Source organism: Sitophilus oryzae, unplaced genomic scaffold (assembly GCF_002938485.1).
Source record: "Sitophilus oryzae breed Bouriz unplaced genomic scaffold, Soryzae_2.0 scaffold_186_pilon_pilon, whole genome shotgun sequence".
NCBI classification, from domain to species: Eukaryota; Metazoa; Arthropoda; class Insecta; order Coleoptera; family Curculionidae; genus Sitophilus; species Sitophilus oryzae.
The window spans coordinates 873,512-886,904 of NW_022146579.1; the positions used below are offsets into that span (position 1 = coordinate 873,512).

At 32.9% G+C, this 13,393-nt stretch overlaps 3 protein-coding genes across 3 annotated transcripts in view; all 3 read left to right on the forward strand.

The window, feature by feature from the left end:
• The first annotated feature begins 88 nt into the window (after positions 1 to 88).
• On the forward strand, positions 89 to 2,337 carry LOC115883332 (adenosine kinase-like). Its single transcript, XM_030901684.1, has 4 exons — positions 89 to 420; positions 484 to 728; positions 803 to 973; positions 1,835 to 2,337. The coding sequence occupies exons 1-4, from the start codon at positions 180 to 182 to the stop codon at positions 2,195 to 2,197; spliced, it is 1,020 nt and encodes a 339-aa protein (XP_030757544.1). The 5' UTR covers positions 89 to 179; the 3' UTR covers positions 2,198 to 2,337.
• Positions 2,338 to 2,359: 22 nt separating this feature from the next.
• LOC115883342 (adenosine kinase-like) lies at positions 2,360 to 7,680 on the forward strand. Its single transcript, XM_030901695.1, has 4 exons — positions 2,360 to 2,560; positions 4,482 to 4,676; positions 5,060 to 5,230; positions 7,257 to 7,680. The coding sequence occupies exons 1-4, from the start codon at positions 2,360 to 2,362 to the stop codon at positions 7,620 to 7,622; spliced, it is 933 nt and encodes a 310-aa protein (XP_030757555.1). The 3' UTR covers positions 7,623 to 7,680.
• Positions 7,681 to 12,101: 4,421 nt separating this feature from the next.
• LOC115883324 (acetylcholinesterase-like) overlaps positions 12,102 to 13,393 on the forward strand; it is a 101,203-nt gene continuing 99,911 nt past the window's right edge. Inside the window, exon 1 of the mRNA XM_030901674.1 lies at positions 12,102 to 12,375. The gene's annotated coding sequence lies outside the window, so the exon portion shown is untranslated. The remainder of the gene's footprint in view (positions 12,376 to 13,393) is intronic.

The following is a 13,393-nucleotide window of genomic DNA, read 5'->3' on the forward strand; positions in this document are numbered from 1 at the left end:
TTGAATTTAAAAGAAGAATAAGAAGCCTTTAAATTAATTAAAAAGAAGAAGAAATTCATAGATTAGGCAACTCTTTATTCATAATTAAGCAAACAATTTCTTGCTTATGCAACATGCAACTAATTTTGCAAATAAAATTTTGAACTGAGATTGATTTAATAAAGAAATTTACTTATTTTATGAAAGAAATGTTGATTTGTTTTGGAAGTCCGTTAATTGATGTTATTGTGAAAGTAAGTAATGGTTTTTTGAATAGATATAATATTCAACCAGACCAAACGATTAGCGCGGATTCATCCTATAAAGCAATTTTTCAACACATCTTGAAATTGAATCCCAAATATTTACCAGGAGGTAGTGTAACGAATACTGCTAGAGTAATTAAATGGATTTCCAGGAGTTCTAATATATTCTATGTTGGTAAATTTTTGCATATTAAATCTATATACTTGTCTTCTTTACTTATTATTACCAGTTTATTAGGAGCAATTGGCAACGATACCTTTGGAAGTTTAATTAAAAATAAATTGGAAAGTGAGCATATTGATTGTTATTTACCAATTGTTGATGATATTGATACTGGAAAATGCGCTGTTTTTATTTCTGGAAATGGACAACATAGATCTCTAATTACGAACTTGGGTGCATCTCAACTGTTTTCAGTTAAGGAGTTAAGTTCAAATAAATTAAGGGAAACAATTGAGAGCTCCTTGTTTCTATATATCTCTGTATGTATTCATAATATTTCATAGTAATTTATTCTTTGAAATAAATATACGTAGAAAAGAACTTATTGTTTTAGGCATTATTTCTTTCTGTATCTATTGAAGTTACTAAAAATGTAGTTGAGGAGTTCAAAAAGCTTAACAAGAAGATTATCATTAATTTGGGTGCTGATTTTGTTATTAATAAATATCCAGATTTAGTTTCATATCTGTATAAAAATTCTCATGTTGTAGTTGGAAATGAAAAGGTAAAAAATTATACATACAGGGTGGTTTTACAAGATAAAAAATTATACATACCCATTAGTGCGAGGAAATCCAATATCGCCGACGCATATATGAAAAAAAGTTTTATCCTAAAAATATTTTATTGTATACAGGGTGTCACAAAAAAAGTTATGATAAGATTTTAGATTTTTAGCCGACCATACCAATAGGTATGGTAGGCTATTAGGATCGGCAAAAAAAAAGTTTTTTTAATTTCACTCAAAATGAGTTATTTGGGTCATATATGACCTAAATACAAAATATTTTCGTGGTGTCTGTCTGTCCGTCTGTCCGTCTGTAACATGATAACTCAAAAACCGCTGAACCGATTTTAACCAAATTTGCCAGAAAAATACTGTGGCACCCGAGAATCTGGCCATTAGTTTTTGGTGGGGGTGGGGGGTTGGTAAGGGGGTATAGGAGGGGGTTAAAAATTTAAAAAAATCGTAACTCCAAAATTACAGTAGCTAGCGAAACACGGTTTTCAAATTAAGATTAGGAATAATATTTGCAACAAAATTTGTAATAACATCAAAATCAGTCAAAGTCGCAGTTTTCGAGATATTAACATATTTTAGTATGGGCGGCTATACGTGCCTACCGGCGCCAGTTTTTTACTAAAACTTTGGTTAAAAACACTCTCTATATCTAAAGGAAAATTTTCATTATCATTTACTGGGTATTTTTTATGGCGTCACCAAAATAGGAATATTTTATGTATATTCTATATCTCTATTTTTTTAATGTAATATCCTGTATAAAATGAACATTTTTTGTATTTAAAGTGTTTATAAATGATCATATGGTATATTCTGTGAGTTTTTATATTCAAATTATTTCAGGAATTTTTATGCTTTGCAAGAAATAATAAAGCGACTTTGGAAGGGAAAACCTTAGATGATATCATAATAGATACGGACAGTATCTTTTCTACAAATTCTGATCGTTTGTTACTGGTAACAAGAGGATATGAATCAGTTTTAACATATGAAAATAAATTAATTAGATATTTTGATGTTGAACCAGTTGAAAATATTGTTGATACCAATGGGGCAGGTGATGCCTTCATTGGAGGATTTTTAGCCAAGTATATTGAAAATGCAGAGTTAGATACCTGTGTCAAATGTGGTATATGGTGTGCAAGAGAAATTGTACAATGTGTTGGATGTGATTTTAATAGCCAAGTTTCATATAATAATATATAATGTGGGAAAAATAATGTATTATTTAGTTACTTAATCATATATAAAGAATAGAGATAAGAGAATTCTTTAAACAAATTTATCTATATACAAATTGTGTCATTGTATCTTTATTCAATAATAAATTTACAAGGAATTCTTGTCTTAATTTGCGTTTCAGTCAAAATGTTACTTTGTTTTGGGAAACCAATGATCGATGTTATTGTTAGTGTTGACGAAAATGTCTTGAATAAATATGGATTTCGTGCGAATGAAGCGAGAAAAGCTACAGAAAAAGAAAGAGGGATATTCGCATATATTTTGGAGCTAAATCCTAGGTTTATTCCTGGCGGAAGTGTTACAAACACTGCTAGAATATTTCAGTGGGTAGTCAAAAAACCTGGATCCGTTTTTTACATAGGTATGATTGATTTTATTTGTTGTGTTTAAAGTGCGGTCCACAATCAACGGCTAAAGGTGGGTTTCAATCGTGTTAAGCTATTACCTGTCATTTTTGAAATAAACCAATAAAATTCGATTCAGCGGTGAAACTTCCATCGATGCGGGTGATGCGTCGCATCCCTTCAAAATGTTGTAATACCATTTTTATTTAAAAAAGTCAGTGAGATCTATAATAAATTAAAATTCTCACTAAATTTATTCAAATAACACTAAGACATACGCTAAACACTAAAAATAAAAATATCACGACAGCGCGATAACGCGACTGTCCTCGTTATGGTACGTATACATTGGTGCTCTGCGCCGCGAACGCGCGTATACGTACCATTACATCTTGAACGCCGCCGAACACGAGCCGAGGTCAGCTAACTTTCTGACCGGGATTACGTCTCCCGTTCCCTGTTTTAGTCGGTGAGTGATGCGGTTTCTGAAATACATCGCGGCATAAAATAAAAAATATTGACGCGCGTCGCGATGACTGATTCTGAGTACTGCTGTAAAATATAAATAATTTTGAAGTAAGACTTCAGTTTTGTGGTGTATTCAGGAAAATTAAAAAATATTGAAGAAGGACCTCCACAGCATATTTTGAATTTTAATATATATTTATATAATATTATATTAAATTCAGTTGATTATTGTAATATTTTGTAGCCTTGAAAAAGGAAATAAAATTTTCGAAAGCTTATTGGTGTATGTAAAAAATTGTTTAATTTTTGCCTTCAGACCGCTACCCCCAAGAATTTTCTTCTAAGATTTATTTTTTTAATATATATTTTAGTAAAAATGTTTATAAAAGTGAACACTGGTTATGTTGTTATAATTAAGGCACTCATTAAACTTTTTTGTCAGCCTTGTCAATATAATAGAAAATGTAATAAATTTTTCCCAAATATGCATACTAGATGTTTTTTTACCTAAATTTAGTTCTTTTTGGAATTGATTTGATTATTTTTATAACCTGTTACATTTTTTGTATATTTTATTTTTGTAACTTCAAAATTAATATAAATATAAACTTTATTGTGTTGGTAAAATGTTAATTGAATTTACAAATTACATCCCCGTGTATTCACGCCACGCTACGCCGCTGGTACAGACCAAGTTGTGTTTAAATGTAGTACGAGTAGGTACTTATTGTTTTTCCTACGTCTATTTTTTCACTTTAACACCTTGTTTACCTTTTGTTTACGTTGTTTACCTATTGTTTCGAATTTCCTTAAGTGGGCTTCGGCCTGTCGGAAATAAACGACTATATATTTATTTATTTATTTCATTAAGGATGCCTTAGTTTAAAGCAGTGTTGCTGTCAAAAAGTCCGCAATTCGAAAGATTTTAACATTGAAATGGAAAATTTTAACATTAACAAAAAATGGATACACATTTTAATAATTAGATTATTAATAATTAAAATTATTAAATTTTAGAGATCTTATTACACACATACCATAACTAAACCTAAGTTCTTGATGTTGAATAAAAATAAATAGGTAAACGGAAAACATATCTACTAGCAGATCATGACGTCTTGCATGATTATTTTAGTTCAAGCAGTCATTGTAGAGATTCGCTCGAAAATTTCTAGCAACGCTGGCTCAAACTTTTTACTCAGTCTTCCGAGTTTTTTTAGTTGTAAAATTTGTTCAAACTTGGCTGTCCATACACCTCTACTATTTATCTGATCAGTCGTTGCGTCTGGACCGCGCTTGTAGCCAATTTAAACTACCTATCACTTTTATTGTTAATTTATTCAAGATATAGGTACATTTGTTTATTTAAGAAAATATATTTTAGGTGTAATAGGGCAAGATAAATTTAGTGATGCGATTAAAGAACAATTAAATAGGGCGAGAATATTAATTTTTATTTTTTCGAACGAGATACAGAAACAGTACAGTGTGCAGTTTTGCTTTCTGATAATGGTAGAAATCGTTCTCTAATCACAAATTCCTTGTTGATTAATTCCGAAAAAAACAACCAAAAGATTTGTTTAGATGATATTAAAGAAAATTTTGGGAAATATAATGTTTTTTATACACCAGTAAGTACCATAGGATAGAAAAAAAAAATCGGCGTCAAAGACAGCTGCGATATGACAATTGATGATAAGTTTGGCGAGGTCAAGCCATAGGCTTGCCAGTTGGCCAGAGTTGTAATTTATTTTTATATTGACGAAAATCTATTTCTAAATGGTGTAGTTAAAATTCAAAAAACATCTTTTTTAAATAGATTTGTGTATCTATCCTGTTTAATCTTTCTATAATTAGTGTTAATTTTTGACAAGTTTTATGTCAATTTTTGGTAAATGATGTCTAGGGCTTGACCTGCCAAAATTATTATCGATTGTCATTCCCCATTTTTCCAACGCCGTTTTTTTATCATACGTTACTAGTAAACATTTCTATCAGAATAAAATATTTTCAGACATATTCCCTGGTATCTTTTTCGGAAGAAGTTTTTCAAATCTGCCATGATTTTCAAAGAAACAATAAGAAAATTGTAATAAATTTAGGTGCACCCTATATCTTGGAAAAACATCGGGAAAACTCGAAGTATTTGTTTGAAACTGCTGATATTGTCATTGGAAATGAAGAGGTATTATAATAATGAATGTGCATAAGCTAGAATTATTTTAGTATCTTTTTAGTAGGTACATCTAATATACAGGGTATATTAGATGTACCGATCGTACAGATACGAATGGTAATCGGAAAACTTTAACGACGTCTGCATATAAAAATAAGTAAAAAAGGTCTCTTTGTAGAAATCGCCTTGAGTAACCGTTCTCGGAGATATTTGGAATCGAAATACTCAATACATGTCATCATTGACAAAAAATAAACGTGTTGTCTAGGTAGTTATTAGACTGAAATAATAGATTTGGAAATTATTTTGTGCCGGAGGTTCAACAGAAAGTGCCTTATTATAAATTTCGACATTTAAGTTTCCACATTTATCTTTTTATTTAAATAACGATTTAGTGAACATGTTTAATTTTTATCAATCATGACATGTATTTATTACAGATGGGGGTTGAAACCTTTGTTGTTACATCAGTAAAATAAAACACTAATTCACCACAATACACCAAAACACTTTTATTTTTGCACTGGACGCGCGTCTCGTTAACTAGGTTAGTGTCATCAGCAGATGATTAAAAAACTAAACTAATAATTACAAACTGACCGTTTATTTAGGTGCTCGGTTGGCACCGAGTAGGTGTGGCAACAACTAGCCACGTGAGTTAAAACGACTGGAAGAACTAGAAGGAATTGGACCATTGTCTTCTGTTCATACTATCTTTACATTTATTAATTTTGACGTTCTCATGTGCATCTAATTGCCTGTAATTTGAGACTTGTATAATTAATTTTAAATTATTAATATCTATACAATGTTTACAATATCAGTTAATACAGTCCACAATATCTTATCTGATCCATATGTTCTTTAAATCTAGTTAATATTGATCTTCCAGTTTGCCCAACATATTTCTGATTACAATCTTTTCTTTTAAAATCATTAATACCCGACCTTTCAAGTGGAGGTGTTTTTTTCTTTAGGATTACCTAGTAATTGTGGTAATTTATTATTAGCACTATACACAAGTTTACAATTTCTTAAATATTCTTTTTAAACCACGGGATAACTCTCTATCAAACGGTATTGGAAAATATTGTGACGTATCTTTCTCCACGTGAAAAGCCGAACTTGCAGAATCGCAAACTTATACCTATTTTTCTAATTATTTTATCTATTTTATTTATTTAACTAATGAAGGAGAATATCCATTACACTCAGCTACACCCCTTTAAGGTAATTTCTTTAGCAGAATATATGTTATCGAAGTTTCCCAATTACAGTTTGGACTACCCTGTATAATATCTAGCTTTAATATTCTTCTTTATAACTTTGTGTTGTTCATACCATACGATCGAAAAAAAAACGGCGCCAAAAAAGGCTGGGGAATGACAATCGACGGTAATTTTGGCGAGGTCAAACCCTAGATATCATTTACTAGGCCTGTACTCTTACATTTGTACATTTTTTAATAACTTACAGCCAGTTGACCTTAAGAAAGTTGTAATGACTATTTTTATATCGAGTTAAAATTGTTTTTAAATGGTGTAGTTTAAAATTCGAGAAACCGTAATACCGAAGTTTAAAATTCGAGAAACCGAAATAATTTTGGAAATAAATTTGTGTGTCTGCAAACGTTCTAGCCTTTTTTAAACTTTCTATAATTAGTTTTTTTTTTCGTTTTTGATTGCCTAGACTGCCAGCGCCATTCGGGTAAATTACCTTTCTAATTTTTTACTCATCGCTTAAACTTAAACTTTAACTCTAAATTGGACGAACACAGACTCACACACACATTTAACATCCATGCCCTGAGCTCGATTCGAATCAGCGACCTTGCGTCTAATAGAGAGCAGATCAATAATTTCGACCACAAGGTTGGCATAATTAGAGTTAATTTTTGACAAATTTAATGTCAATTTTTAGGAAACGTCGTCTATAGATTGACCTCGCCAAAAGTATCATCGATTGTCATTCCCAGCCGTCTTTGACGTCGTTTTTTTTTTCGAATTTGCTGTATTTAATATAACCTTTCTTTTAGGAATACCGGGTCTATGCAAAAATATCTGACATCTCTGACTATAATTTAATCGATTTGGAAAATTTGATCTCCCAGATTTTCTCTCTTAATTCAAAAAAGGCTAGTAAAATTCTTGTTTTAACAAGAAGTAGCCATCCTATTATAACGTTTGATGGGAATAATTTTCAATATTATGACATTGAAAAGGTGGAGAATTTAGTGGATAGTACTGGCGCTGGAGATGCGTTTGCTGGTGGATTTTTGGCAAAATATGTTGAAAACCAATCAGTGAGTGAATGCATTCAATGTGGAATTCTTTGTGCTAGAGAAATACTTCAAGTTTATGGATGTGACATAGATGTTAGTAAAAATATTGTTATTGTATAATGTTATTATTGTTTTGGTTTCAATAAAATAACGTATAGATATTAAATACAGTAATGTATAATTTTCACAGAAGTCTATGATTTGAAGCAGTTTTACAATAATTAATAAATAGGTACCTTTAATAAATATACTAGACACATTGAGTAAATTGCAAATACAGTGCAACCTCTTTGTGATGTGAAAGACTTGTCAATTGCGCGGAATCTCTTTGCTTTGTCTTTCCCTCTTTGAGTAGAATATAGAATAGAGTGGAAGGAGTTAATCATCTCGACCTTATAGATCTATTGTGTACCTCTTTCTTGAGTTATAGCTCATCATACAGTCCCAAGGATTTGATACAAGCCAGTATCTGAGACGGATTCACAGAGACTAATTCTCTATCTCCGATATCAGTCGTACCAAAGTTCATGGCACAAATGGTTGTCGTCTCGGCGCATTCAGTGATGAGGTGTTCTGGTGTTTCCCCATTTTCCCCACCGAATCGGCGTTTGATGTTATTTCTTAGCTTCTATCTACTGATGTATTTCGTCGAGAAGACAGTGTCCTGTCAAAAACCCCATGACAATCCGAAGATGGTTCTTACTTAAATGAAGAAAAATATTTGATTTTTCTCGGTCGGTAAGTTCTGATAAATTTCTTCGAGCGTCTTAGACCGTTGGAGGATTCCCATTCCGCTCGGTTAAAACCGGGCAAAATAACCGAAGTGTATGGGAGGCTTTAGAGTTATCTGTACGTGCCTTAGTGGCTTTTTGACCGACTTACTACGATGGAGAGGGAGAATTTATTGCTTCCCTTGTTTCTTTTTTATTGTTAATGCGTACGGTATAGCTTTGTTCTTGAAAAATTAATGTGCTGAGCGTGACTAAAGAGAATTTTCTATCGAAATTAGCGACGGGTTTTCAATCTAATTCCGGCTTTCAAATTCTTGTACCGTATGATAGAAAAAACGGCGTCAAAGACGACTGGTGAATGACAATCGATGATAATTTTGGCGAGGTCAATGCCTAGACGTCATTTACTAAAAGTTGACATAAAACTTGTCAAAAGTAACACTAATTATTATAGATCAGTGTAAGATCAAAAAAGAATAGAACGTCTCTAGGCACACAAATCTACTTCCAAAAAATATTTTTTCTCGAATTTTAAACTACACCATTTTATAATCATTTTTATTCAATCTAAAAATAAATTACAACCTTCGTAAGGCCAACTGGCAGTTAGCGCCATTAAAAAATATAAAGTATGGGCTAAGTAATGACATCTAGGTCTTGACCTCGCCAAAATTACCATGGATTGTCATTCCCCAGCCGTCTTTGACGCCGTTGTTTTCGATCATATGGTATTAATATATTGAAACTTGGAACAAAAAATAGTGTACTGGGTATTCTATACTGTTAATAAAAAAACCTCTTATCTGATGCGTTGGACGTGTTAATGTATTTTTTTAATATTTGTAGATTGATAAGAGATTAAAGTGACAGGTTTTGACTCAACCAATGGCAAGCGCCCAACAGGGCGACAAAAAATAGCGGACAAATGAGCATTACAAATCACAGCTGGTATTACTTATTGATTCCCCCTGTAGCCCTAAGGTAGACAATGGCGGCCTCCATGACATAAGAATATTTTTGATGCGTACTCGTCAATGTACATTCTCACTATCTATATATCTCTGTTATACACCCACACTTTAGATTTCCTCCTTAAGTTTGGTTTTCATGCATCCGTTCATTGGATTTACAATTTGCTTGTGATTGGTGTCATTTTATATTTTCATTTCGGTTTTTATTTTATTAATTTGCTATGCTCTCCTGAACAGAGTGCGGACCGTCTGGCTGCCGGATACGTTGCGTTCACTGCTGCGCATCATATCTGTATTCAGCATCTGTTCACTACTGCACATTATAAATTAGCCCTGTATTTAAGGAACTAAGGACGCTAGGACAAACATGTATGTAGCATATTTAGTTTCATAAAAAAATCGAAAATTACACTGTGTAAAGTGTATCTCTAATGAATTCTGCGTTTTTCGCCACTGAAAGAAAATCTACAGAATAACAATGTTATTTTTTTCTAAACAGCCCTGCGTTGAATCCAAACGGAAATCAGCTTATTAGTAGTATTAAGGAGGAACACAAATTTGGAACACCAAACCAAGGAAAACAGCTTCTTTTAGGAGGTTTAACATATCTCCTCCCATCGTCAGTGGCAAAAAACGGAAAGAATAAAGAAAAAAACTAAAATAGATACATCTATTATATGCCGTTTACGTTCTATTAATGTTGTTTCGTTGATTTTTTTTAGAAATCAACCTACTACAAAGGTATAGATATTATTCCTGTATAGTTCTTTGTAACAAAGTAATATTAACGTTATATTTAATAATGCAATCACACAAAGTAACGGAAAACTCAATAAAGCATTCATAGGCCATTCCAAGAAGATACTACCGTTTCTTAGCCATAAAGCTCAGGTATATCTAGCTATACGACACGCTAAGCTCCGCCTCCCATGGTGCATATCAAAATTGGATGCTAAGCGGTCTCATTTAGTTCGAGATTTAGGGCCGATTCACACTATAAGACAACATGCGACGGGAAATATATTTTTTAGGTCATATTACTGTAAAACACTATTATCTTTCTATATTATAAGTAGGTACGCGGTTAGCGTTTTTGTAAATAAGATAAAAAAATATAGGACATAGTACAAAGACCTAGTTTGTGAAACATTTCTGCTAAAATGTATGTAGGGGGTGAGGGTAGTTTTCACCTTTCAAGCGCTTAGCATAACGTAGACGCCCTAAATCTCATTCCAATGGGAATATCGGTTATAAAATTATCTTAAAAAAATAAGTTAATTTTTTAAACATTTGATGCTCTCTATCTCAGGTGCCCGGTGGCGTAGAGGTACAGGCTCTCGTCTACCAATCTGAAGGTAGTGGGTTCGAATCCCACACCCGGCATTGCATCAGCCGACTATTTTTATTAAAAAAAATAGTTTGGGTACCTAGGTCGACTCAGCCTTAAATGAGTATTTGGGATTCACAATCCTGAGGTAATAATAGGCGGTTGAAGCGTAGTGCTAGCCACATTACCTTCCTTGTATACCAAACGGCTCTAGTATGGCAAGCTGTACTTTGCTACTCGCAAGGCGTTGAACGCTATATACGGGAGCTATTATTATTATGATGATGATGCTCTCTAACGGGCAAACGAAGCACTTTTGTATAGGGTAAATTGTGTTCAGTTGATTTATTTTGATTCCTATGAATTGAAAAATTCATAGCAATGTTAAGTCCACGGACTATTAGTGGGTTATTAGTGTAATATTCTTTTAAATAATACATTATAGCGGACTACAGAATAAAGACAGTAGAATAATACATTACTTAAGAATGCCGTTAGAAATGTTAATTTCAAGGTTAGAAAATAGGTGTGTATCATGTACAAACACATTATGAAATTTTAAACCGAGTCTTCTAAACAATAGGCTATAAATAAGAAAACATAGTGTAAAAACAATAAATTATATATGATAATAAATAACAAATAAGAAAACATACAAAAAATTTTCTTGAATTGATATTTTAATTTGTATTTGGCACCAGCCGTTAACAAGTAAAAGTCAAGGTACCTACGACTTTGAAGGAGGAGTAGTGTTGTCGGTATCGCATTGAGTGTCAGGTAAAAGTATTAGGTAATCCCGAAACATCGAGTTGTATTCAAAAGATTATACAACGAAATAAAGTACATATGTTTTTACTAAATCTTTCTTTTGCCATTTTGTAATAAGAATTGACGGGATATTTTGTGGAACTGACAGACAAGACTTCTGAATTAATATTTAAAAAAACGACAATATAGCCACCAAGCGATAATCAATTAAATGATTATCACTTATTAATCACATCCTTCTATATAGGAAAAATATACATAGAGTTGTATAATCGAATGTAATACCACAAGAAGTTTTCAATGCGACACCGGCAACACTGCGACTCCGAAGGAGGAGGTAACGCATTTCGTGTCAGGTAAAAGTATTATTCGGTAATCCCGAAACATCGAGTTATATTCAAAAGATTATACAACGAAATAAAGTACATATATCCTTCTTATCTTAAACATTTTTATTATGATAATTCGGAATATTTTGTGGAACTGACAGAAATGACCTCTGAATTAATATTTCAAAAAATTACAATTACAATATGGCCACCAAGCGGTAATCACTTATTAATCACATCCTTCTATATAGGAAAAATATACATAGAGTTGTATAATCTTCAAAATACGGCCGTTCGCGGGGGACAGCCTCAACCCCCGACCACCTTGCCCGGCCCCCTTGCCGAACAAGGGAGACAATGCCACGAACGAGCCGGCGTGACGAGGCCCCTCCGAATTGAAGGGGCGCAGGCGCTCCCCCGGCGGCCCGGCGGACGTCGCTGCTCCGCGCATTCTCCAAATACCCCCGCGAGCAGCTGCACGGCCGCGTACCCGACCTCGCGCTACGTCACAACCGTGTCTCCGTTGCACAGACCGTTCGCCACTGTCCGTCCGGCTGCTGGCCGTTGCGTCGCTGAACAGCTACTACAGACTCTGACGCCTGCAGGTGTATATATATATATACACGTATACGAACGTAGTCCGGCGTAAGGCTCAGAGTGCTGTTGTACGTTTAGTGAGTGCTGTGTAACAGAACTTTTGGGACGCGACTGGATTTCAGGTAGAAGAGAAGACAGATTAATCAAGTGGTATGTAGTAATGTTTCATAATTCCCCCTCTGAATAAGACCTTTATCATATATTAATAGATATGCATTGTTAAAATTGGTAATTGGTAGTTATATATTTAATTGATATGTTAATTAATTGCTCTAATGATATATTAAATAATCTCTTAGAAGGGTTTTCAATCTCTGTTTACTATTGTATGAAAATCTTGAGAAATCTTTAAAATTATTTTGTTAACAGACATATCTTGAGATGCATTATTAAATTTATTGATAATAATCAAGCGAGAGTAGCGCAATGAAGTAAGAGTAGTTTGTCTATTGAACAAATTATTTTCAAGATTTGTCTACTGGACCCTTAAAATAAGAATAAATGTTCATAAATAATAAATAAGTAATGTTGGATATTTATTTCTAATTGTGCATAGATATGAATAACAGTATGGTAAAACTATTATTATTAAACAAATTATTTTACAACAAATAAACTACCGAGAAGACGTACCTTTCATACTGCTGAGAGTACATTAGCGTAATTGTACTTAATGATTGGTGTTTTGTCCGGTGTACAATAGATTGTTCTGTTCTATAATATAATCATGTATGAATTTATAAGATGGGAACACTAACCAGAATTATTAGCAAGAGATTTGTGAGCGACGCTGTAGGTGTAGTGCGTGTGTGTATACCGGGTGCGTCTCAAAAGTGGCTCACCTCGATAACTTTTTTATTTTTTAGATAAAAAACCTAGATTTGGTATGTTAATATATGACATAAATTAGGATTAATTGACGTTTTCAATTGTTTTTCGTCACTTCCTGTTTCACCGGAAATGACTACAACTTTTGATTTTTAAATGGCACCCGCGGTATATTTTTACTTATTCCATAGAAAATTACATTTTTTTTACACATACACATGACAATCCAAATTCTGAATAGAACAACATATAAAAAAACTCGTAATACAAAACTAAACTGTCAAAAAAATGACCATGTCACGCAAAACCATCTGAAACCACAGCGGGAAATTTAAATTCT

Bases quoted from the DNA above. Each gene is read 5' to 3' on its own strand.
- LOC115883342 (XM_030901695.1), top strand. From the start codon at position 2,360: ATGTTACTTTGTTTTGGGAAACCAATGATCGATGTTATTGTTAGTGTT. The intron at 2,561-4,481 runs GTAGTCAAAAAA...ACAATTAAATAG, and splicing joins CTGCTAGAATATTTCAGTGG to GGCGAGAATATTAATTTTTA. The intron at 4,677-5,059 runs GTAAGTACCATA...AAATATTTTCAG, and splicing joins ATAATGTTTTTTATACACCA to ACATATTCCCTGGTATCTTT.
- LOC115883332 (XM_030901684.1), top strand. From the start codon at position 180: ATGAAAGAAATGTTGATTTGTTTTGGAAGTCCGTTAATTGATGTTATT. The intron at 421-483 runs GTAAATTTTTGC...CCAGTTTATTAG, and splicing joins TTCTAATATATTCTATGTTG to GAGCAATTGGCAACGATACC. The intron at 729-802 runs GTATGTATTCAT...TTATTGTTTTAG, and splicing joins CCTTGTTTCTATATATCTCT to GCATTATTTCTTTCTGTATC.